Consider the following 23,892-nt stretch of genomic DNA (forward strand, 5'->3'; position numbering starts at 1 on the left):
GAAATGCTTTGTATGCCCTCCCCAATCCTAGCGCCTTCCTCTCCCATCAAAGGTAAAGATGGGGATCCCTGCGTGGCGCAGCGGTTTGGCACCTGCCTTTGGCCCAGGGCATGATCCTGGAGACCCGGGATCGAATCCCACGTCGGGCTCCCGGTGCATGGAGCCTGCTTCTCCCTCTGCCTGTGTCTCTGCCTCTCTCTCTCTCTATCATAAATAAATTTAAAAAAAAAATTAAAAAAAAAAAATAGAAAAAATATTAAAAAAAAAAAAGGTAAAGATGTTTTTTAGTTTTATTGAATATTTATTTCTAAATAACATATTGAAGCTTTACATAAATGGAAACCCTGTAAGTGTGTGTGTGTGTGTGTGTGTGTAGGGGGTGTTCTGCTAGTTTTTATTTTTTTTAGTTTAATATTCTTGAGCTTCATCTGTGTCTGTATGTGCAGTATTCCATTGTACAGCAGTACAGGCATACTTTGGAGATAGGTTTTTTTCCCCACCACTACAGTAAAAGCAGGTATCTCAGTAAAGGGAATCAAGTCAATTTTTTGGTTTCCAGTGCATATAAAAGTTGTGTTTATGCTATACTGTAGTACATTAATTATGAAATTAGTATTATGTTTTTTAAAAATGTACATACATTAAAAAATAATTTATTGTTAAAAAATCCTAACCATTTGAGTTTTTAGTGAGTATATTCTTTTTACTGGTGGGGACGTCTTAGCTCGGTGTTGATGGCTGCTGACTGTTCAGGGTGGTGGTTGCTGAAGGCTGGGATGGCTGTGGCAATTTCCTAAAATAAGACATTAGTGAAGTGTGCTGTATCAGTTGGCCCTTTCGTGAATGATTTCTTTGTAGCATGTGATGGCGTTTGATAGCATTTTACCCACAGTTCTGTGAGTAAAATTGGAGTCAGTCGTCTTAAGCCCTGTCACTGCTTTTTCAACAAAGTGTATGTATGTAATACTGTAATTTTTTGTTATCATTTCAACAATCTTCATAGCATCTTCACCAGGAATAGATTCCATCTCAAGAAACTACTCATCCGTAAGAACCAACTCTTCATTCATTAAAGTTCTATTATGCAATTAAAGTTATATTCACTCACATCTTTAGGCTTTACTCCTAATTCTGATTGTCTTGCGATTTCCACCACATCTGTAGTTTACTTCCTCCAATGAAATCTTGATCCCGTCAGTATTCTATGAGGATTGGAATCAGTTTCTTCCAGAATCTTGTTAATGTTGATATCAGCCTCTTCCTGTGAATCAGGAATGTTCTCAATGGCATCTAAAATGGTGAATCATTTCCAGAACGTTTTCAGTTTACTTTTGTCCAAGTCCATCAGAGGAATCATTCTCTATAGCAGGTATAGCCATATTTCTGAAATAATAAGACTTGGAAATCTAAATTACTCCTTGATTCATGGGCTGCAGAATGGACATTGTGTTAGCAGGCACAAAAGCAACATTTATCTCCCTCAGAGCTCTTGGGTGACCAGATAGATGCATTATTAATGAGCAGTAATATTTTGAAAGAAACCTCTTCCTGGATGGTAGGTCTCAACAGTGGGCTTAAAATATTCAGTAAACCATGTTGTAAACAGATGTGGTGTCATCCAGGCTTTGTTCCATTTATAGAGCATAGGCAGAGTAGATTTAGCATCATTCTTAAGGGCCCGAGAATTTTTGGAATGGTTAAAAAAGCCTTCTCTTTAAAGTCACCGCTACAGTAGCCTGTAAAGAGTCTGCCAGGCATTGATTTCTCTAGCTCTGAAAGTCCCAGATGGCATTACTCCAGTAGAAGGCTGCTTTAATCTACATTGCAAATCTATTGTTAGTGTAATTACCTTCATTTAGTAAGTTAGCTAGATCTCCTGGATTTCTTGCTGCAGCTTCTACACCGGCACTTGCTGATTCACTTTGCAGCTTCTTTCCCTAAACCTCAGGAGCCAACCTTTGCTAGCTTCAGACTTTTCTTCTGCAGCTTCTTCATATCTCTCAGCCTGCATAGAATTCCAGAGAGTGAAGATTTTGCTCTGGATTAGGCTAGGTTGTGGCTGGTTTGATCTTCATTCCAGACCTTTTAAACTTTCTCCATATCAGCAATAAGGCTGTTTCACTTTATTATCATTTGTGTGTTGACTGGAATGGCATTTTTAATTTCCCTCGAGAACTTTTCCTTCACAACTCTGCTGGTTGGTACAAGAGGCCTTGTTTTTAGCCTTTGAGCTTTGGACATGCCTTTCGTACTTAGCTTAATCATTTCTAGCTTTTTTTTTTTTAAAGATTTTATTTATTTGAGAGAGAGAGAGGAGAGGGAACAAGTGGAAAGAGGGACAGAGAGAGAAGCAGGCTCCCTGTGGGGCAGGAGCATGATGTGGGTGGGGTTCGATCCAGGACCCTGGAATGATGACCTGAGCTGAAGACAGAGTCTTAATGGACTGAGCCGCTCAGGTGTCCTAATTTCTAGTTTTTGATTTAAAGTGAGAGACATGCAACTCTTCCTATCTCTTGGACATTTAGGGGCCATTGTAGGGTTTTTAACTGGCTTAATTTCAATAGGGAAAGAGATGAGGGAACAGCCAGTCAGTGGAGCAGTCCGAACTACTTTTATTCACAGTCTTATATTGGTATGGTTTCTGACCCCTTAAATAATACGTCGTAACATCAAAGATCACTGATCATAGATTACCATAACAAATATAATTAATAATGGCAAAGTTTGAAATGTTATGAGAATTAACAAAATGTAACACAGAGACACAAGGTGAGCAAATGCTGTTGGAAAAATGGTACTGATAAAAATGCAGTATTTGAGCAGCACGGTAAAGGAAAGTGCAGTGAAACAAGGTATGCCTGTACCTCCATTTATTTATCCATTTTACCATTCATGACCATTTTAGCTGTTACTGCACGTAGTACTACCATGAATATTTTCATTCATATGTTTAAACACAAATGTGCACATTTTCTAGGGAGTGGAATTACTGAGTTATAGAAAATGCATGTCTTTAGCTTTACTAGGCAATGCCAAATTAATTCCAAAAGTGGTTATACTAATTTATGCTCTTACTGTATAAAGAATCAAGTTACTTTTTTGTTCTTACTATTTCTGTTTATTGGGCATGTTACAGCAGTAAATAAACAAAATGTCCTGGTCTCAAAGAGTGTATATGTATATTTTAGTAGAGACAAATTGCTAAGATATTGAATAGATCAAAATGGAAAATATAAGGCAAGGAGAAGGGGATGTTACCTCGGCTGCTCTTGGATCCATATGGGAATTAGAAATTAAAGGGATGAAGTACAACCAGGAATCCTTGGGCTTCGTTTTAGTGGTCAAGATAAACAGAGGTACAGGTATGATGAGATTGGTTGGTTCTGATGCTTTCAAGCTATAATTATAGTGAAGCTGTAAGTGGGGGAGGGAGTGGAATTTGAGAATCTTGTCAGCACATTTTCAGGAGGCCCTCTTCACTCATCTATTAGTGATTAAGACCAAGAAATGGACAAGGAGTCTGGTGTTAAGTAATCTTATTCTGAGCACTTAGCGCTTGGGGGTCCTCTTTTGACTCTTGCTGATAGTGGTTTAGGGGACCAGGGGAAGGGCTGTCTTGTCTGAAACATAAGGAACACCAGAGTTCTCTTAGTTCAGGAATACTTGGAGCTCTAAAGTTTTGTTGACTGTCCATGTTGGAGAAATGAAGGTTGGGGAAAGAGTGGATTTATTTTGAGTATTTGGAGCTTTAGGGCTCCCTCTTGAGACGGCCATTGGAGATAATGGAATCCTGGGGGAGGAGTGGTTTTGCCTAGAGTATGTACGGCCCCATTTGTCAAACTTGTTAATTTTTGCCAGTCTGGTGGATGTGAAATATTATCTTGTGATTTCCCCTCTTACTCTAAAAATCCAAAATTGTTTATCTTTTCTTTTTTTTTAAGATTTATTTATTTATTCATGAGAGACACACAGAGAGGCAGAGACACAGGCAGAGGGAGAAGCAGGCGGGAGCCTGTCAATGTCATGCCCTGAGCTAAAGGCAGATGCTCAACCTCTGAGCCACCCAGGCATCCCTGTTTATCTTTTCAATGTTAGACTTAGCTATATAACTTTACTACTAACTTTTATGTTGAACTCCACGGTTATGTGGGTTTTATTCATCATATTTAGTACATATTGTCTATGTACTAAAATGCAAGATTTCCCAATTCAACAACTGAAACTTTTACTCCAATGACTCTTACCAGTGGACCCACAGGGAAATCTGTTATGCCCTGTGTTGTCACTATAAAGGTTATTGAGTCAGGAACCCTGGGGTACCTTCTGTTAACTGCCTGAGGAGCTGAGTTGGTAGCCTGCACTGGTACATTGTTACCTAACCTCAAAAAATACTTCAGTGTATCCACACTGACCCTGTCTCACCTCATCCAGAATTCATCATCACCTCAACATAGTAGTTGCAGCACTGTTAGAGGCTCTTGATTGCCTTTTAAACTTGTCATTTTAAAATCTGAGAATCATAGCTACTGTTGATAGTCTGTAAGGAAAATGCTTTGGCTGACCACAACTAAGGCTGTCACTCCTCTGCTTTTCAGGCCAAATCTTTATACAGTTTTAGCACTCACGCCTTCCCCAGTGTCTCTACGTGCTCTCACAGGATCAAGCCTCAGAACGCACAAAAAGAACACTGGAGAAAAGCAAGGTATATGTTGTATTCTGATATGTTAACCACTCCCTAAGTGGTTATATAGTTGTTCCATACATTCTAGTACATCACTTTATTTATTCAGTGTCCTGAAGGAGTATAAAAATGGTGATAGTATCTGCGAATTCCAACTGATTTTCTAAGAATTACTCATAACTGTTGTTCAAGACTGTATACCTTACTTGCCTTCTTAAATATATAATGTTCATAAACCTATAAAGATAGATGTAGGTAATGAGAGATGCCCCTTCGTTTCTTTTTCAGCCTTAAAAAGGATTTTCTCCCAACTTCCTAGAGTTAGCTATCAAGAATGTTTCCTGATGATTTTGTAAGCATTTTCCTGGTTAAATTGAAGTCTATTATAGAAAAATCATCACTGTTGTTAACGTTATTGCACACATTACAGGAATACCATATGTGGTACCCATTTCACAGAAAAGATACACAATCTCAAAATTTTTACTAATTAAACATAATTATATAGACTGTATTATTACTAAAGTGCAAAAGGAGTTAGAAAAAGGAAATATAATCCTAAAAATATTAAACTAGTATGAATCTTAAGTGAATTAAAACCCTTCCTAGTGCCCAAAATAAGCATAAGAATAATTCTCAATGGATAAATTAGTGTGAGCCCATTTGAAATTGTCATAGAGAAACCTATAAGACAGTTCTCATCCACCTTGACTGGCCCAAATGATTTCCAAATGCATGTCTCTAATAATACTGTGAGCAACTCAAAGCCCATGTGAGTCGTCTGAAGTTTTATCATTTACAGGTATGTGAAGCATTCCCAGACCCTTCAACCAACTCAGCATCAGCTACTTCTTTGTGACTGGGTCCTGATTAAGGTCCTCCCAAGAAAGACTTCATTGGATCCACGCTCAAGAAGACTCTACCAGGTTTTCCTGACCCCCTACGTCGCTGTAAAGTACCAAGGCCTTAAGACTTGGGTACGTGTATTACAACGGCAAGTGCCAGCGCCCACAAAAGACCTATTGGACCCACCAGCTCCTCTGTTTCACCAAGCAGACATAATAACTTACCAGCAAAGCAGAGTAAGCTAAGTGCCTCTGCATGACACCACCAGCTGATAACACACAAGAAAACATAACCAATTTAGACTAGAGCCTTATCTTTTCTTGAGAAGCTGGGATTTGAAGGAGCTGTTCTGAGCTCTGTGCTGCTAGTAAGTGACTGATAACATTATAGACTGGATTGGTCCCTGAGTTCAGAGACTGAGTTGCAATAGACAACGAAGAATTGCACGGAGGTGCAAGCCACATTTAACTCCGGTCACCAAGTATTGTTGGTTGGACTGAGAAATTGCTAACCCAGACCTGTAATAGGCCTGGTTATTTGGGTATCTCTCTTTGTCATTGTTGCCTTTTACTGTTACATTGCTTTCTGTGTTATCTCTCTAGGGCCAGATGTTCTCAGATAATTCACATTGCCCGGACTGTGGACAACAGTGGTTCCCTAGTTTAGAACTAGGCCATTGGTTGTACCAAACTGAACTTGTTGAAAATGAATGTTACCAAGTATTCTTGGACCGTATTAACAGAGCTGATTATTGCCCTGAGTGTTACCCTGATAATCCTGCTAATAGAAGCCTTGTTCTTCCTTGGTCTTTCCCACTTGAGTGGGCTCCCCAAAATCTTACTAGATGGACCTTTGAAAAAGCTTGCCACCCATTCCTTCTGGGTCCTCCACTGGTTCGAAAAAGGATACATGACTCTAGAGTAGCTGGCTTTAACCCTGCATTGCAGTTAATCTTGACCAGAACAGACAAAACCTTGAATAAAAAACTTGGCCAAAACAAATAACTTCTTAAATAGTCAAAATCATGGACACTCTAGAGTTGGTACTAGTAGCCCAAGGAAGAATGGAAAAATGACTCCTTTCTAAATCTGATTTAGACTGTCACTACCTTGGGGAATTGCTTAAAGTGTTGGATCTGCTCCCATCGTCTACACATATTTTGTTCAGCATGAATTTAATCAGTATTCCAGCCAGACTGTTCATCTAGAACCAGTCTAATCCATGTTCCCTATGTTTTGGAACTAGCTTACCCATCCTAAAAAGCCCCACAGCCTTATTACAGACATATGACAGGATAGTCCTGGAGGAGAGGCCCTATACTTTGTGTACCATAATGATATTTCAGTGATAACTTCTGTGGGAAAGCATTCTTGTAGCTGGATTATAGATTATTCCAGTAAGAGAGCTAGATATTTTAATAAGAAATTACATTGTTATAAATTCCATCTCTTACATTTTAACCAGTGGTAACACCTACACAGGATACACAAACATGCAGAAATGCCACTATCTTTACTTACTTGGCTCTGCATAAGCAAAGGCTATCCTGTCTTCGTGGTGACTGAACTTAGAATGTCCTCCCCTGGAAATATAAAAGTACTTGTACTGTGAGATAGGTGACAAAGGAGTTTTCAAGCTTGACTCATAGATACTATGAACAATCTAGAGGAAGCATCTTTCTGAAAACTAAGAATGTCTTGCTAGACATTGATTGCATTCTCCCCTTCACTTGTTGATGAGAATCATAGAACTAGAGTATAGGAGAAACTTAGAACTAACATCTGTTAAAAGCATTTCAGAGGCCACTGAACAATTTTTAAATTCCACTTAAGATACAAGATAATTCAGTGCTTGTGTAGTAGCTCAGCAATGCTCCTAAGGTCCCAGGCTCTTTCTGTTTTTCCTTCTGGGATCCTTATCATGGTGGCTTCTGTGCTTATAGTTGTTTGCTCAGTGAGTAGAGCGTGGCTATTGCTGTTCCAGACATTTCATTCCCAATCAAACGCTGGAAGTAGGAAGCAAAAGCTTTTCCTTTTCAAGTCTGTCTTTTATTTGGGAAAAAGTCTGTCTCAAAAGTCCCTCAGAGATTTCTTCTTACATCTCATTAGAAGTACTGGTTCACAAGCCTGAGAACTCCTTTGGGAGTGGGGTTAGCAGTGCCTGGGTAGGGCACATTGGCTACCCTAATAAAATAGGGCTCTTTTAGGAAGGGTGGAATAAATGGCTGTTGGTATGCAACAAATCATGCCTGCCACATGATGTGAAACCTAAAGTTATTTGTTTGTCTGTGTAAAGGATGTACTCTAGAAATATACCCTGTATCTGCCTTATGTCTATCACAATGGAAGTTCTCTTCTGTTACATTGCTGAATAAACTGTGTGGACTGCTAAATTGAGTGAAGACTAGTTAGTTTATCATTAATCCTTGGTTAAGAACTCCTTTACTATCCTAAAGCTCTTTCTAAAAAGTGAAAATTTATTTAGAGGTACTGCTTTTGATCAATATTATTAGTCCCTAAGTTTTTTCAAACACATACTGATAAACACTCTGCATGTGTAATTTTAAGTATCAGCAAACTGTTTTAACCAAAGATTGTTTTAACCAGTCTCTCCTTTAAGTAGTAAAGAAAAAGTAAATGGATTTGTACTGTTGATATCCAAATCAGTACCTGGATGAGCTTGTCAAAATATGCAAATTTCTTGATCTTACAGAAATTGTGATTCCTTTAAATCCTTAAAGCCTGGGAATCTGCATTTGTAGATAGTGGCGCAGGAAATCCTTACACAAGTTGTTCGTGGCTACTTTGAGAAGTACAGTCGCAGCACCTCCATGGTGTTAGTTCTCTGACTTAAAAGGATGGGAAATGAGTACTCATACTGCAGGGTAGTGATAGTTATTGTAGTTGGTAACATAAAGAGGTTACATGTCAGACATGCAGGTAGGTCACTGTGGTTATTTCAGATTATAACTCAAGTCACATTTTTCTCATTAAAATAATTAGGACTGTTGTAGTTCTGTGTGGTGTCATTATAAGCTATGTGTGAGTATGTGGGCAAGAGAGGAATAAAAAATATTAAGTATTACATTAAGAATACTTTGCCTTATATTATCACACACCTGTTACATGGTCAACTCTCAGAAATGACCTCATGTGACAGAGTTCATAAAGTTGAGCAAGGAAGAAAATTTAGAGAACTTTGTAGCTCTTCAGCTTAGGTCTTTTTATATGACTTGACTTGGCTTAAAATATTCTATGCTCCAATTCATAATTATGATATTGAACTTTAAACTACAAATATATTCCTAAAATTAGGTCTCATAACAAATGATTTGGAGGGTTATCCACTATTTTAGATTATGTGAGTCATGTTAATCTTCCATATGTCATAGAATTGATACTATTATTTATATATAGGTGGCCATTTTAAAAGTGACTTTTATAACCATTTTGGGTTATTTTATGGCTGACTGGGGAGTGAAAGGTTAAGAGACGTGCTGAGGTAACCTGGGAAGGAAATAATCTATTAGAGAGAAGGCTAACCTTGGGTTGGGGGTGACTGACTCATCTCTAAGTGATAGGAGGAGAAAGAAGCCCAGGCAAGCAGGCCGGCAAAGAAGAATTCCATGGAATCCAAAGAGTATGTGGCAATCAGCATGATACACATATCTGTGAGAGTGAGATGAGCCATACCCCTTCTGTATCTTTTGTCTTTCCTGACAGCCTTTGATTCTCCATGGAATCCTGAGAACACAACTTGAAAACTGCTTATTGTACAGAATAAATAATGGCCTTGCAGCCAGCTGACCTGTGTTTGCTTTGAATTCTGGAAAATGACTTTGGGCATTTTAACCTCTGTCTGTCCAGAGGTTACTTGTAATTTATTATATTACCTGAGACTTTCCAGAAAACCAAAATAAGCAGTTTGAGAAAAGTTGAAGGATACGTGTAGATTCAATGAGGTTATACGTACCAGAGTTACAATTCAGAACTAGATTCAGGGCACTTTGCAATATGTTTATTACAGGCTTTTTTCTTTTTTTAGTGTCATGGTTAAAAGCTTGGATGCCACAGTCAGATTGAGTTCAGATCCTGACTCTGCCTTTACTAGTGTGTTTTCGGATAAGATTCTTAACCTCTGTGTATGTCAGTTTCCTTGTCTGTAAAATACTAAGAATATTAATGGTCCAGTCATCATAAGACTTGTGAAGATAAATGAGTTAATACATAAAGTGCTTTGGATGCTGCTTGGCATAAACAAGGCGCTCAATAAATGTTAGCTATTATTTTTATGGTGTACACTTTGTATGTTGTTTCTACAGCAGAATTATAAATTGTTTGAGGGCCAGAGTATCTACTTTTTATCTCTAGAGCCTACAACGACACCATTCACTAAAATAAAAATGTTTAAAAATAGAAAAAAGATGTATGTACTTAATTGGGCCCTGACCTCCATACATTTGTCACGATGGCATTTATATCTCAGTTGCCTGATACTGGATTGACTGATTGTCTTTTGTCCTTCTTAGCTGCTAAACTCCCTTTTTTTTTTTTTTTTAAATTTACCACTTAGTGGCACCTGGGTGGCTCAGTCAGTTAAGTGTCCCAACTTTTGGTTTTGGGCTTGGGTCATGATCCTGGAGTCATGAGATCAAGCTCCACGTTGGGATTCTCTCTCTCTCTCTCTCTTTTCCCCCCTACCCTTTCCCCACTCATGTTCATGCTTGTTCTCACTCTCCCTCTCTCTAAAATAATCCTTAAAAAAAATTTACCACTTAATGTTGCTGATTCCAGTGCTTCCTGATCCCTGCCTCTTCCGTCTTCCCCACGTCTTCTAGGTCTCCATCCTCTTCCCTCCCTCCTACCTGGTCCCCATGGTAGGACCAGAGGTTTTCAGGATGAGTAGAGGTTGATTAAAGGCCTACTGCTCATCCAGCCCTGATTTTGTTCTTAGGGGCAGCTTTTTCTTGTTCTGTCTCTTCCCAGCTGGTTGTGACAAATGCATGGGAGGCTTTGGTTGAAGCATGCCTCTATGACAAATTTATTGTTCGTGAGCTCAACAAATTAGCATTACAGGCCTTGCCTTTTGATTCTTACTCTTCCTCACAGAGGCTGATATATTTTAGTACTCATTTAAAATAGTTTACACCAAACATATAGAATAGTCCAAAAATAACATTTACCAGGCACCTAGATCTAAAATACATTAACATTTTGCTACATTTGCCTCAGTTTGTATTTTTAAGATACTTGTCCTTATTCTACTCCTGTCCTTCCATTAGCAAAAGCAAGCACCAGATGGAAGTCAATGTGTATCCTTTCTGTTCATGTGTTTAATTTTTTATTTTATAATATTTTTTAAAAAGATTTTATTCATAGACACACACAGAGAGAGAGAGAGGCAGGCTCCATGCAGAGAGCCTGACATGTGGGACTCGATCCAGGGTCTCCAGGATCACGCCCTTGCTGCAGGCGGCGCTAAACCGCTGCACCACCGGGGCTGCCCTATTTTATATGTATATAAACAATGGTGCAAAGCAATAAAGAATTAACTGCTTTCAAAATTTTATCACCCAGTAACATATCAGTAACACACATAAAGATGTAATATTCACTGATTTGTAGAATTCCCCCTTATGACACTTAATTTTGTATGTTGGAGTCTGCTAACCTTGGTTGTATTGCTGCCATGCAAAGGTCAGGCAATGTACCAGTCAGTGAGCACACATACCAAGTTGTCAAAGCGTGGTCATTGGTACAGTGAGAAGGAACAGAAAGGATACATCTTAAAAGAGCACAAAGCAATCACCTTGACAGAGGAAGTTAGGGAGGCAAATTTGTGTCTCTAGAGAAATCCCAGGATATGGAAAATGAGGAAGGCATCCCTCAGCATACTGCCTGGTGCATTCTCTGTAAAGGAAGAATAAAACTATTGCTTTAACTTGTTTAAAGCCCTCATATGGAGATTGTTAAAGGAAAATAATGAGTCTTTCTACAGGTTTCAGAGTCACAGGGAAATACAAATAGCTACCAGTGATATGAGTCTGTGTTTTACTTAAGTGGCAAAATGAATCATAAGCTCCTATATGGGGCACTGAAAACGAACATTTCACAATTAAACTTCAAGGGATTTGCTGAAAGTAAATGTCTTTTGTGTCTCCTGAAGCACATGGGTCTTCATCAGAACCTTTTTTTACAAAAGATACCATCAGAGGTAACCTTTCTTTGGACAAGATTATGGAATGGTTTTCCTACAGCTGCAAAAAACTCTCCAGCATTCCCATTTTCCATCAGGATGAGGCTCTACCTCACTTCCATTAAGCAATCCAGAGGCTCCTAATGTACACATTTCCTCATGTGGATTGGACACTGCTCAAAAGGTTGACCTGCTTCGGGAATAGTGGCCTCAAGATCTCTCAGCTACCCCACCAAGTGACTTCTTGTGAGGATGTGTCAAGAACCTCCGTGTTTATATCACTTCTTCCTAGTAGCCTTGAGGGAATACCATTTCAGCTATGAACAGGGATGTGTTACAAAAGGCCTGAATGAAATGGGCTACAGGAATGTGTGCCTCATGACAAGAAAGGTGTATACTGAACATTTGGAAGATGATAGAAATTATCTGTGATGATTCCTTTTGCAGTGTTTATTGGCTGCATCCTACCTAGTTAGCAAGTAATAATTTTTGAAAGCATTCAGTTCTATTTGTTGGAAATAAAGTTTATTGAGGATATTCTATCTGCAATAAAATGTACAGATTTTAAGTTTGATTTTAAGTTTAAGATGTAACCACCACCTCAATAAAGGTATGAAATACTTTCCTAACCCTAAAAGGCTTCCTCATGACCATTTCCAGTACGTACTCCTTCCCCCAGGAACCACTGATGTTTTCTGTCACCATAGACCACAAATAACTATTTGCCTATTCTAGAACTTCATATATATGGGATCATTTAGCATGGTCCTCTATGTGTGACTTTTTTCACTTACCCTTTTTAGATCTATTGATGTTGTGGTTTTTATCAGTAGTTCATATTTATGCCATTTTCACTTCTTTTGAATCACTATAGTATAACTTTGTTTCTTAAATTGTATATAAAATTTCTAATATTGTCCTTTTACAGATTTTTGAGATATGTAATTCATTTAGTTGCCATATATATTACATGGTAAGAATATGCCACAACTTTAAAAAATCCACTTCCTTATTAACTGACATTTAGGTGGTTTTCTCATTTTTTCCTCATTTTAAACAATGCTGCCACAAACATCGGTGGGTGCTGGAGGGAAAGTTTCTCTAAGGCATATATATGTAAATGTACCATTGACAATTTGTAGAACATGAATATCTTAACTTCACCAGATATTGCTGTATTGCTTTACAAAGTTGTAGTAACAGTTTACCTTATTGCTGTTGGGGCTTAAGAACTCTGTATATCCAAATTCTCACCAACAGTTGGTATTGCCTGACTTACAAATTTTTGCCAATCAGTGGTTGTAAAATGCTATTGTATGTCATCATTAATTTGTTTTGCATTTCATTGACCATTCTTCTTATTGATTCATTAGACCATTAGGTTTCCTCTTTGTTTTCATAGTTTGTTAGAACTCTTAAACTCCTTTGCCCACTTTTTCATGGTATTAACTGCCTCTTACTGGTTTGGGGAGTCTTTATGTATTTTGGATATTAATCCCTTGCTGATTATATGTGTTGATATTTTTTTAGTCAGTTTTAACTTTGATTTTTATAGAAATTAACATTTAAAAAATGTGATCACATTTGTCAAATTTTCCCCTTATGGTTTGTGTATTTTGTATGTTATTTAAGAAAACTTTGAGATTGTAAAGATACTTAATATGTTCTTCTAAAAATTGAAAGTTTTGCTCTTTACACTTAGGTCTTTAATCTGGAATTGATTTTTGTGTCAGGTGGCAGGTAGAAATCTGATTTTTTCTCCATTTGAATTGTCACCTGTCCTCAAACCACTCATTAATCCATTCTTGCCCTTTGGTCACTTAGCTGGTTTCCTTTATATGTGTGTGCATATATTTCCTGGCTCTCTTTCTGTATATTTTGTTCTTGCACCATTGCCCTATTGTTTTTATTTACTATAAGTTTATAATAAGTTTTAATATATCTGGCAAAGATAGCTCCTGTCCTTCAGAATTGTATTTTTATTTTTCCTTTAGAATTATCTTAACTCTTTTAATCCTTTACTGCTCTTTGTGAATTTTAGGGTTAGCTTGTCCATTCTCTAAGAAACCTACAACAATAAAAAAAATTCTCTTGCAATTTTGTTTCAGTTTACAATGAATCTATACATTAATGTGGAGAGAATTGACATCAGTGGTTTAGAGTCTTACTGTCTCTGCACATGACATGTATCTCTACTTAGGTCTTTTTAATTCATTTTTATTTTTATTTTTTTTTTTAGAGATTTTATTTATTTATTCATGAGAGACAGGGAGAGAGAAAGAGAGAGGCAGAGACACAGGCAGAGGGAGAAGCAGGCTCCATGCAGGAAGCCCTATGTGGGACTCGATCCCGGGACCCCAGGATCATGCCCTAGGCCAAAGGCAGGCGCTAAACTGCTGAGCCACCCAGGGATCCCCTACTTAGGTCTTTTTAAAAATCCTTCAATAAAGTTTTATTCTTTTCTTCCTAAAGTTCTTTTTTTCAAAAAATACAGCTTTACTGAGGTATTATTTACATACCATAAAATTCACCCCACTCTAAAGTTGTTGCATATCTGTTGTTAGATTTATTACCAGGTACATTTTAGTTTTTATTATGAGATTCCTTATAGTTATTATGAATAGTACCCTTGCTTTCTAAAATTTTTGTCACTGGTGCATAGGAAAGTTGTACCTATTGTTTTCTTGGTTTTGGCTGGCAGAAAAAGATTGTATTAAGAGATCTGAAAAAGACTGGGGACTTTTTAATTTTCTATCATAAACTAGGATAGGAGAGAAACCCTCATTGGAACATATGGTAATGCAAAGGAGTGTTGGAAGTCCATTCTCAGGAGATTGAAGAAGATAAAAGAGTGACCAGAAACTCTCCAAATCTTAGACCTGTTCCTGAATGTTCATACCATCAGAAGGAGCCCTGTTTTTAACTTCTCTTCACATTTATAATTGGCACCACTCTATACATTCATACATACGTTTATTTACTCATATTCTTTTAAATTTAAATAGGGAGTTCTTCCTTTACATTAGGCATTAAGCCTGGCATTTGGGATTAAAATTTTTAACTTGTAAAATTAAATTTTCCAGAAGAGTGCTATGAAAAAGACAAAGTTAGTTGGCTAGCCTCTCAATGAGGCTATCAAAAATGACCCTTTCCAAACCTCTTTCACATAATACTTTTATATTTAATACTCATAGCAGTCCTCAATCATTTTTACAGATAAGGAAAGTTAAGTAACTTTAGGTATTATTGTTCCTGACAAAAAATATGATTTAACTATATGTAAAATGATAGAATGTTTTATTATTAATTGCCTCTGACTTTGATTCCTTTTGTATGTAGTTCATAATAATTTGTACATTAGTCTTTTTTGAACACTACATGGAAAGGCCTTGAAGACATCTAGAAAGAATACAGGAAACCACAGTAAGACGGCAGTGATGAAACTCCAAATGTGTGTTTCCTTCTCCTGATACCAAGGCAGCTACCTTAGTTTGTAGATGTACTATACTCCCTGTTCATTGTTACTTAGTCATGATAAGTGGAAGCTGCTGGTAGGATGAGAGATTTATATGGGACAGAAATTGACATAAAGGAAATCTGTAGTAATTAATTGAGCAATGACTTAAATTTTTACTCTTGGGTTACTTTTTATTCCATTTTCAAAGACGTCGTCTTTAAGATTCTGGTCATTTGGCATTTTCCATCCTTTCAACACAATGGAATGTATTAGATTATGGCATCCATGCAAGATTAATAATCTGAAGACTTTTTTCTATTTGTAGTCAAGGATTTGAAGATCCTCACCAAAGCCAGAAAACATTTCTTTTTCACTAGAAAAGTTTCAAACAGGAACTATTACTCAAACTAAATAGATTGAGTAAATGAACCTGAAATTGGCATTTCTTCCATGAATGAATTAAAAAATCATTTAATTTTTTTTTCATTTTATTTTAGTCACGTATATATGCCTTATTTCCTGGGTCCGCGGGAAGCATGAGTCTGTTGGGACTTGGGACAAGAAGAAAACAAGACCTCTTCACAAGAAAAACCAGACACTAACAAAAAGTACCCCAAAGTCTGAAGAGCTAGACCACAAACATGGCTGACAGGGATCCTGCAGAGGGTAAGACTAGTCTGTACAGCACGGATTTTTCCATATTTGTGCTGTAGGAATCTAGAGCTGTGCTAAGAGAAGAATTCAAATGACAGAAGCTTGAAGTTTGGAAGTAAAAAAGAAGCTAGCTTAATTGATTAGTTTGTTATGATTATTCTTACTCTTTTGTATTTACTGAAGTCCACCATTATGTGAGATTCGAATTGTAAGGAAGATTAATGTTTTAGAGACTCCAGTAGTATTAATACCTGTAGTATTAAAAAAATATATGCATCTTAGGGACCAATTTTTAGAGCTATATTTTTAAAAATCAAAAAAACTAATGTGCCATCTATTTAGAGATCTTTGAATTATAGGGAAAAATGAAATTTAAATTTTTCTTTTTTTTTTTAAAGTATTTATTCATAAGAGACACAGAAAGAGAGGCATAGACACAGGCAGAGGGAGAAGCAGGCCCCATGCAGGGAGCCTGATGTGGGACTCGATCCCAAGTCTCCAGGATCATGCCGTGAGCTGACGGTGGTGCTAAACCATTGAGCCACCTGGGCTGCCCCTGAAATTTAAATTTTTCATCTTGTGTATATATGTAGGAGATAGATATAAAATAGGCAGAATAGGAAGTATATATTTCAGAAGAGGGCATATTTACTTAAACCTTATATTTAAGGATATTTTAAAATATATAGGAGAGCACTATAATGAATTCCCACGTACTCAACATCTAATTCCTTTTTTTTAGAGTTTTTATTTAAATTCTAGTTCATTAAAATACAATGTAATACTAGTTTCAAGTGTACAGTATAGTGACTTCATAACATAGGTTATAATTGAAAGTTAGATTTAATGCCTTGGATTTGCATTTAAATATCCCAGGCAGGCAAGAAAGCATTAAATCATTTTCTTGTTAGATACTTTAGTTTACATCTCTTAAAGATAGATATTTTTTTTAAGTAACCAAATAGCATCACACCTGAAAAAATATTAATACTGTTTTTTTAATATTATATTTAATCAGAATGCACATTTTTCCACTTGTCTCAAATCTTTTTTGTCCTCCCTAATGTTTTTTTCCTCCACAGTTAGGGTTTTGCTTGTTTTTTTCTTTATAGTGGGCCACTCACTCACTGCATTTGATTGATCTTTTAGGTTGCTCTCTTTTAAAGCTTTATTACAGAAAATGTCAAACATTCATGATAGTATAGAAGGAAATGAAATGAATCTCATGTACCCATAAAATGGCTTCATCTGCTGTCAACATATTGTTTCATCCATAGTCTCCCTTCTTTCACCCATAATCTTGAATTGAAGAAAATTCCAGACATGTAATTTAGCCATAAATATGTGATACTTGTCTCTAAAAGGATGTTTTAAAAAATTATCCCAATATATTGTACTTAAAAGATGAACAGTAATTCCGTAGTATATATCTGGCATTCAAATTCTCTGATTATCTCATAAATATTTCAACAATTTGTTCAACATTAGATCTAAACAGTGTGGTCACACATTGAATTTTGTTGATATATTTGATGTCTTTAAGTTTCTCTTAATACGTTGGAACGTATTCTCTTTTTTTTTCTTTTCATTGCCATTAGTTTTTATTTTTTGCTGTTATTAAGGAACCAAAGTCTCTTGTCCCTTTGAATTTCTCACATTCTAGGTTTTACCAATTATATGTCTGAGGCATGATTTAATGTATTCCTCTATATAGTTCATGGAAACTGATAGCTCTAGAATCTTGATCAGATTGACCAGTTGTTTGGCAAGAATACTTCATAGGTGGTATAATGTACTTCCCATTGCATTGAATTGGGAGGTTAATAATGTCTGGTTTTTCCCTCTTTCTGTGATGTTACAATTGATCAGTTCAACAGTTTTATCAATCTGATTGATTCATTATAAAATTTCTCACCAGCTTTTTTATAGCGGTTTTAGTTGCTGTTGACAATTACTGCCTAGATTCATTATTTTATTAGGGAAGAGGATATATTTAATACAATCAAAAATTGGTTCTGTCATTCGAAGTAGTTGTAAATTAGTATTATTTGTTAAATTTATTAACACATAAATTTGTCTTAATCAGCTTTACTGAAAACCAAGAGAAATAATGTTTAAGAAGAGTGCCTTATAAACCATAAAAATCTATACACATATTACTTATTATTAATCAGGGATCTTGTTAAAATACAAAAAGAATTGGGATTTTTTTCAATAAAGATTATTAATTTTTATCTCAATAGTCTCTCAAAAGGATTTGAAAAATGACCCGCCAATAAGTTCTCAGGCACAGGAGATCACAGTCCCAGCAACTACCACCAAAGAAGCTCATACCCCTGACCTTGCCTCTGATCTTAACAAAGTTCACCAAGAGGTAGAAACAGTAGGTCCAGGAAGTACAGACACAGATGATCAATCAGAAAGTCCAGATGAAACAAATTATGAGAACTATCCAAAGGATAAAACAGAACATGAGAACAACCAGAGTTTTCAGGATGAAGAAGAACATCAACTCTCTTCGGAAAGTCCAAATGAAAAACCCTTGGATCTAGAACCCACCTGTTCTCCAAATGACAAGGTAGGAAGAGAAGATGCACTCTTCTGGAGCAGCTCTGCAGCCCTGCCTGAGGAAGTGAACAGCGGACCTGGAGTGTCACAGGAGCCACCTGCCATAGACCCTCAGGGTACCCAGAGCCCTGCTTTTTCCCCTGCAGCACCGGAGAGCCAGAGTACAGTGAGGAGGCGACTGCTGGCACCAGGTGAGAGAGCCCATTGGACTTCTGTTTTGTATTGCTCTATTACAAGCATAGGTCAGGGTCCTTCTTTTCAGAGAATTTCTTTTCATAGGATCAAGGCCTTTGGGCCTTGCCCAAGGTCACTTAAAGAGAGATGACTCAGCTGAGATTAGAGTGAGGTTTTTCATCTGCTAGACTAGCACATTACACCACTTAGGTAGCTTCCAACACATTATTTTTTTCCAACACATTTTTAAACAATATTTGGATTTACTTATTGTTTGTAGTAATGTACAATTTTAAAAAGGAGGAGGTGCATGACTTTTTAAAACTTCACTTCTGGCTTTTTCTTTGTTTGGAGCATATTTTTACTTAACATTTTAAAAATATTTTTTCCTTTTGAAAACTAAATGCCACATAAATCTAGAGATGGGTATATTTAAAAACCAGTATCAGTGGTCCAGTGCCTTTAACTCAGTCATATTTTATAGGACTTTAAGCGAATCAGTTAATTTCTCTTTACATGATTTTCCCCACTTGTCTATTAAGGTGAATAAGCATCCTATCTTCCCTTATGAAGATAATAGTTATAGTGGTTAAGTCCTTAACTGGAACTCAAAAGAGACATGGATTCTAGTTGTGGCCCTACCACTTGCTAACTTGGGTGACCTTAGGCAAGTGTCTTAACTTCTGTTACTTCAGTTTCCTATTTATAGAATGAAAAAGTTGGATAAGAGATAACTAGCTGGTCTCTCCGAACTCTGTCTATAATTGCATGTATGGGTTTGTATTTTATAAGTACTTGGAAGAACTCATTCTAAATGCCTATTTGCCAAGTGCAAAGGGATATAAAATCTAACACTTTCTGTCCATCAGGGTCTTGACTAAGGGCTGGAAGTTCCTGTTTTGCTATAAATCAGTGACTGATCTCAAATATATGTTTCATTCACTAATCATTAGAATAGTCTAACTTCATTGAAAGCAATGACTATGTCTCTGTCATTCATTGTGTTTCTGTGGCACCTGGCATAGAGAAGCAATTTTATGAATAGTTGTTATATAAATGAATGAATGTGATTTGTATGGACTATTCTATCATATTTTTACCAGTATGCAGATTCACTAAATAGAGGAAGAAAATACAGTTTTAAAAGTGCAAGCTGTGGGCAGTAACTTAATGGAATGCTGATCTAGCAGATGAGAAACCTTGTTCTAATCTCAGTTTAGCCACATCTCTTTATGTGACCTTGGGCAAAGCCCTTAATGACCCTGGACCTTTTGCCAATGATAGGTAAGGTGGAGCCACAGTGGGTGATATTAAAGATCCTTTCATATTCTGTGATATGATAGTTTAAATTCCTATTTTTGAGGGGTGTGATATGACTAAATACACAATCTTTTATAGATGGAGATGATCTTCTTTATGTTAATAGCGTATACCATTTTGAGTTATTTTTCCAGTAAGCACACACCTTGACTATAGAGTGACTTAGAGTACCCTCCTTTTCACTCACACATTTTTTAAGATTGATGTCTCACCCTACCTACATTTTTATGTAGTTCATAAGTTTTCTTAACTTGGTATTCCTTGCTTTTTATACTTCCTTCACTAAGAGGTTCAAACTTGCTTTTGTAAGCTGTTTTGTAACTGTACAGTAATCTCTCTTATCTCTAAACTGAGAGTCTCTGCTATTTGTATACTTGGGGTCTTGAGGAGTCACATAACTTGAACCCTGGAATTAGAGTGTCTTTGCCTTATGATGTTGAGTCTAGCGTACAGCTAATTCTTCTTTTTTTTTTTTTTTAAAAAACACTTTATTATGTGTGCTTTATTTTTTAAATAGCTTTCATTTATTTATTTGAAGTAAGCTCTATGCCAAGTATAGGGCTTGAACTCATGACCCTGAGTTCAAGAGTTGCATGCTCTACTGACTGAGCCAGCCAGGTACCCCTAGCTAACACTTCTTTAGTCCCTTTTTAATTTTGTACATTGTCAAGACACATTGTAGATAGGTTTGGCTGCAATATTAGGATGCTTGTTGCTTTGTCCTTGATGTAAGGGCCAGTGGGAAATAGTGAATGTAGCAACAGTAATCTTACATGAATTTCACTACTTCATTTTATTCTTCTAGGTAGAATAAAAGTAATAGCCTTAAGGAAAAGACAGGAAAAAAGTTAGCTTTGTATAAGAAGATTTTTACAAAGTATAGAAATCCTCTCAGTCTAGTAAGTCTTTGGTAAGAGGTTTAAAGTATATGATACCCCATTAGTGTATTGTCTAAAAATAATGTTCCTTTGCCTCCCAGAGGCTGAAAGTCATCAGCAAGAAACACAAGAATTGGAAGAAAACAAAGAGAATGCACTGGATACCGTAAGAAAGATGAATACAAAGAAGTTTTTGAGTTATGGTGAGAACAAAATTGGTCTTATTTTTTAATGTTGATTTACATTCAGAAATCCTCAGAGAAAGCACCTAGAAAACTAGCAGATTTAAGCAGTTTTAACATTGTTTTGTATTGTATGGTTTTAATTCCAGTAGAGTTAATACACCGTGTTATATTAGTTTCAGCTGTGCAATATAGTGATTCAGCAATTCCATACATCACCCTGTGCTCATCACAAGTGCACTCCTTAATCCCCGTCACCTGTTTCAACCAGCTTCCTGCCCCCTCCCTTCTGGTACCATCAATTTGTTCTCTGTAATTAAGAGTCTATGATGATCTTGGTTTGTCTCTTTTTTCTCTCTTCCTCATTTGTCTTGTTTCTTAAATTCCACGTATGACTGAAATCATATATTGTCTTTCTCTGACTTAGTATTATATTCTTTAGCTCCATCCGTGTTTCAAATGGCAAGATTTCATATTTTTTTGGTTAATATTCCAGTGTATGTTTGTGTGTGTGTGTGTGTGTGTGTGTGTGTGTACCACATTTTCTTTATGCATTCATCTACTGATGGACACTTGGGCTGCTTCTATAATTTCGCTGTTGTAAATAATGTTGCAGTAAACATAGGGTTGCGTATATCTTTCTGACTTAGTGTTTTTGTATTTTTTGTGTAAATACCCGGTAGCACAATTACTGGCTGGTAGGGTAGTTCTATTTTTAACTTTTTGAGGAACTTCCATTATTGTTTTTCACAGTGGCTGCAACAGTTTGCATTCCCACCAATGGTGCAGGAAGGTTCTCCTTTCTTCACATGCTACCAGCACGTATTGTTTCTTGTGTTATTGATTTAGCCATTGTGATAGGTGGGAGGTGGTAGATAACCTATTTGTAGTTTGGTTTGCATTTCTCTGATGAGGATGGTGTTGAGCAAGTGTCTGTTGGCCAGCCAAATGTCTTCTTTGACATGAATAGAAGTCATTTCTTCTGCCCATTAATTTATTTGTTTTTTGGATGTTGATTTGTGTAAGGTCTTTATAAATTTTTGATACAAACCCTTTATCAGATATGTCCTTTGCATATATCTTCTCCCATTCAGTAGATTGCCTTTTAGTTTTGTTGATTGTTTCCTTTGCTGTGGCGAAGCTTTTTATTTTGATGTAATCCCAATAGTTTATTTTTGCTTTTATTTCCCTTGCTTCAGGAGACCTATCTAGAAAAATGTTGTTCTAGTCGATGTCAGAGGCCTTACTACCTGTGTTGTTTTCTAGGATTTTATGGCTTTATGGTTTTAGGTCTCACATTTAGGTCTTTAATTCTTCTTTTTTTTTTTTTTTTTTTTTTTTAAGATTTTATTATTTATTTATTCATGAGAGAGAGAAAGAGAGAGGCAGAGACATAGGCAGAGGGAGAAGCAGGCTCCATGCAGGGAGCCCAACGTGAGACTCGATCCCGGGTCTCCAGGATCACGCCCTGGGCTGAAGGCACCACTGAGCCACCCAGGCTGCCCAGTCTTTAATCCATTTTGAATGTGTTTTTATGTATGGTAAGAAAGTGATCTAGTTTCATTCTTTTGCATGTAGCTGTCCAGTTTTCCCAGCCATTTGTTGAAGAGACTTTTTCCCAGTGAATTTTTGTTTCCTGCTTTTTCAAAGACTAATTGGCCATATAGTCATGGGTTTATTTCTGGGTTTTCTTTTGTGTTCCATTGATCTGTGTGTCTGTTTTTGTGCCAGTATGATACTGGTTGATTACTACCACTTAGTAATATACCTGGAAGTCTGGTATTATAATACCTCTAGCTTTGCTTTTCTTTTTCAAAATTGCTTTGGCAATTAAGGGTCTTTTGTGGTTCCATATATATTTTAGGATGATTTGTTCTAGTTCTGTAAAAAATAGTGTTGATATTTTGTTAGGGGTTGCATTAAATCTGTAGAATACTTTGGGTAGTGTAGCCATTTTTATGATATTTGTTCTTCCAGTCCGTGAGCATGGAATGTCTTTCCATTTCTTTGTGTCATCTTCAGTTTCTTGCATCAGTGTTCTTTAGTTTTCAGAGTATAGATTTTTCACTGCTTTGGTTAGGTTTATTCCAAAGTATCTTCTTATTTTTGGTGTGTCAATGGGATTGTTTTCTTGATTTCTGTTTCTGCTGCTTATTAGTATACACAAATACAACAGATTTCTGCACATTGATTTTGTATCCAGCAATTTTACTGAATTCAGTCATGAGTTCTGGTAGTTTTTGGTAGTATCTTTAGGGTTTTCTGTATAGAGTATTGTTTCTTCTGCAAATAGTGAAAGTTTTACTTCTTACCAATTTGGAAGCCTTTTATTTCTTTTTTGTCTAATTACTGCGACTTTTTTTAAATGTTTTTTTTTTTTTAATTTTTATTTATTTATGATAGTCACACAGAGAGAGAGAGAGGCAGAGACACAGGCAGAGGGAGAAGCAGGCTCCATGCACCGGGAGCCCGACATGGGATTCGATCCCGGGTCTCCAGGATCACACCCTGGGCCAAAGGCAGGCGCCAAACCGCTGCGCCACCCAGGGATCCCTAAATGTATTTTTTTAAACGTTTGGTAATAAGTAATAGTAAAAGAGAGCAATAGAGTTTTAAGGATTTTCCTTTAGGGGTCTGGCAGATATTTTGCCATCCTTAACAAAAATGGGAATTCCCAGAGGAGGAAGGGCTCTCCATAAATAAGAAACTAAAACTGCTTTTTAATTACAGAGTATTAACTTCTCAAATGGCATTTTTTACATTTTGACCCTTTCAGAAAAATGGCCCGTTGTAGGTATTAGGTACTTTGAGAAGGTGAAAGACTATTGCAATAGTTTATTTCTAAATCACATTATTAGTTACAGCAACAAATACATAAACTTAGCTTTTACCTTTTAACAAAAATACTATAACTTCAAATAATTAAGACAATAGAGA

General features: G+C 36.6%; 2 protein-coding genes across 6 annotated transcripts in view; both read left to right on the top strand.

Annotated features, from left to right (window-relative positions):
• The window catches only part of LOC140635831 (torsin-1A-interacting protein 2-like), a 41,440-nt gene that overhangs the window by 13,681 nt on the left and 3,867 nt on the right, over positions 1 to 23,892 (top strand). For 3 of the 5 annotated variants that reach the window (XM_072831050.1, XM_072831051.1, XM_072831049.1), the window contains exons 2-4: positions 15,677 to 15,845; positions 18,077 to 18,592; positions 20,875 to 20,976. In XM_072831050.1, the coding sequence (XP_072687151.1) occupies positions 15,821 to 15,845; positions 18,077 to 18,592; positions 20,875 to 20,976 (643 nt within the window). In that variant the 5' untranslated portion in view covers positions 15,677 to 15,820. Of the gene's footprint in view, positions 1 to 4,592; positions 4,703 to 5,519; positions 5,659 to 15,676; positions 15,846 to 18,076; positions 18,593 to 20,874; positions 20,977 to 23,892 lie in introns of those variants that run through there. The other 2 variants (XM_072831048.1, XM_072831047.1) reach the window with 2 other exon arrangements.
• On the top strand, positions 5,652 to 7,919 carry LOC140635832 (torsin-1A-interacting protein 2). Its single transcript, XM_072831052.1, has one exon. The coding sequence runs from the start codon at positions 6,136 to 6,138 to the stop codon at positions 6,529 to 6,531; it is 396 nt and encodes a 131-aa protein (XP_072687153.1). The 5' UTR covers positions 5,652 to 6,135; the 3' UTR covers positions 6,532 to 7,919.

The sequence above is a fragment of the Canis lupus genome, chromosome 6, assembly GCF_048164855.1.
Source record: "Canis lupus baileyi chromosome 6, mCanLup2.hap1, whole genome shotgun sequence".
Taxonomy (NCBI): Eukaryota; Metazoa; Chordata; class Mammalia; order Carnivora; family Canidae; genus Canis; species Canis lupus.

Bases quoted from the DNA above. Each gene is read 5' to 3' on its own strand.
- LOC140635832 (XM_072831052.1), top strand. From the start codon at position 6,136: ATGTTCTCAGATAATTCACATTGCCCGGACTGTGGACAACAGTGGTTC.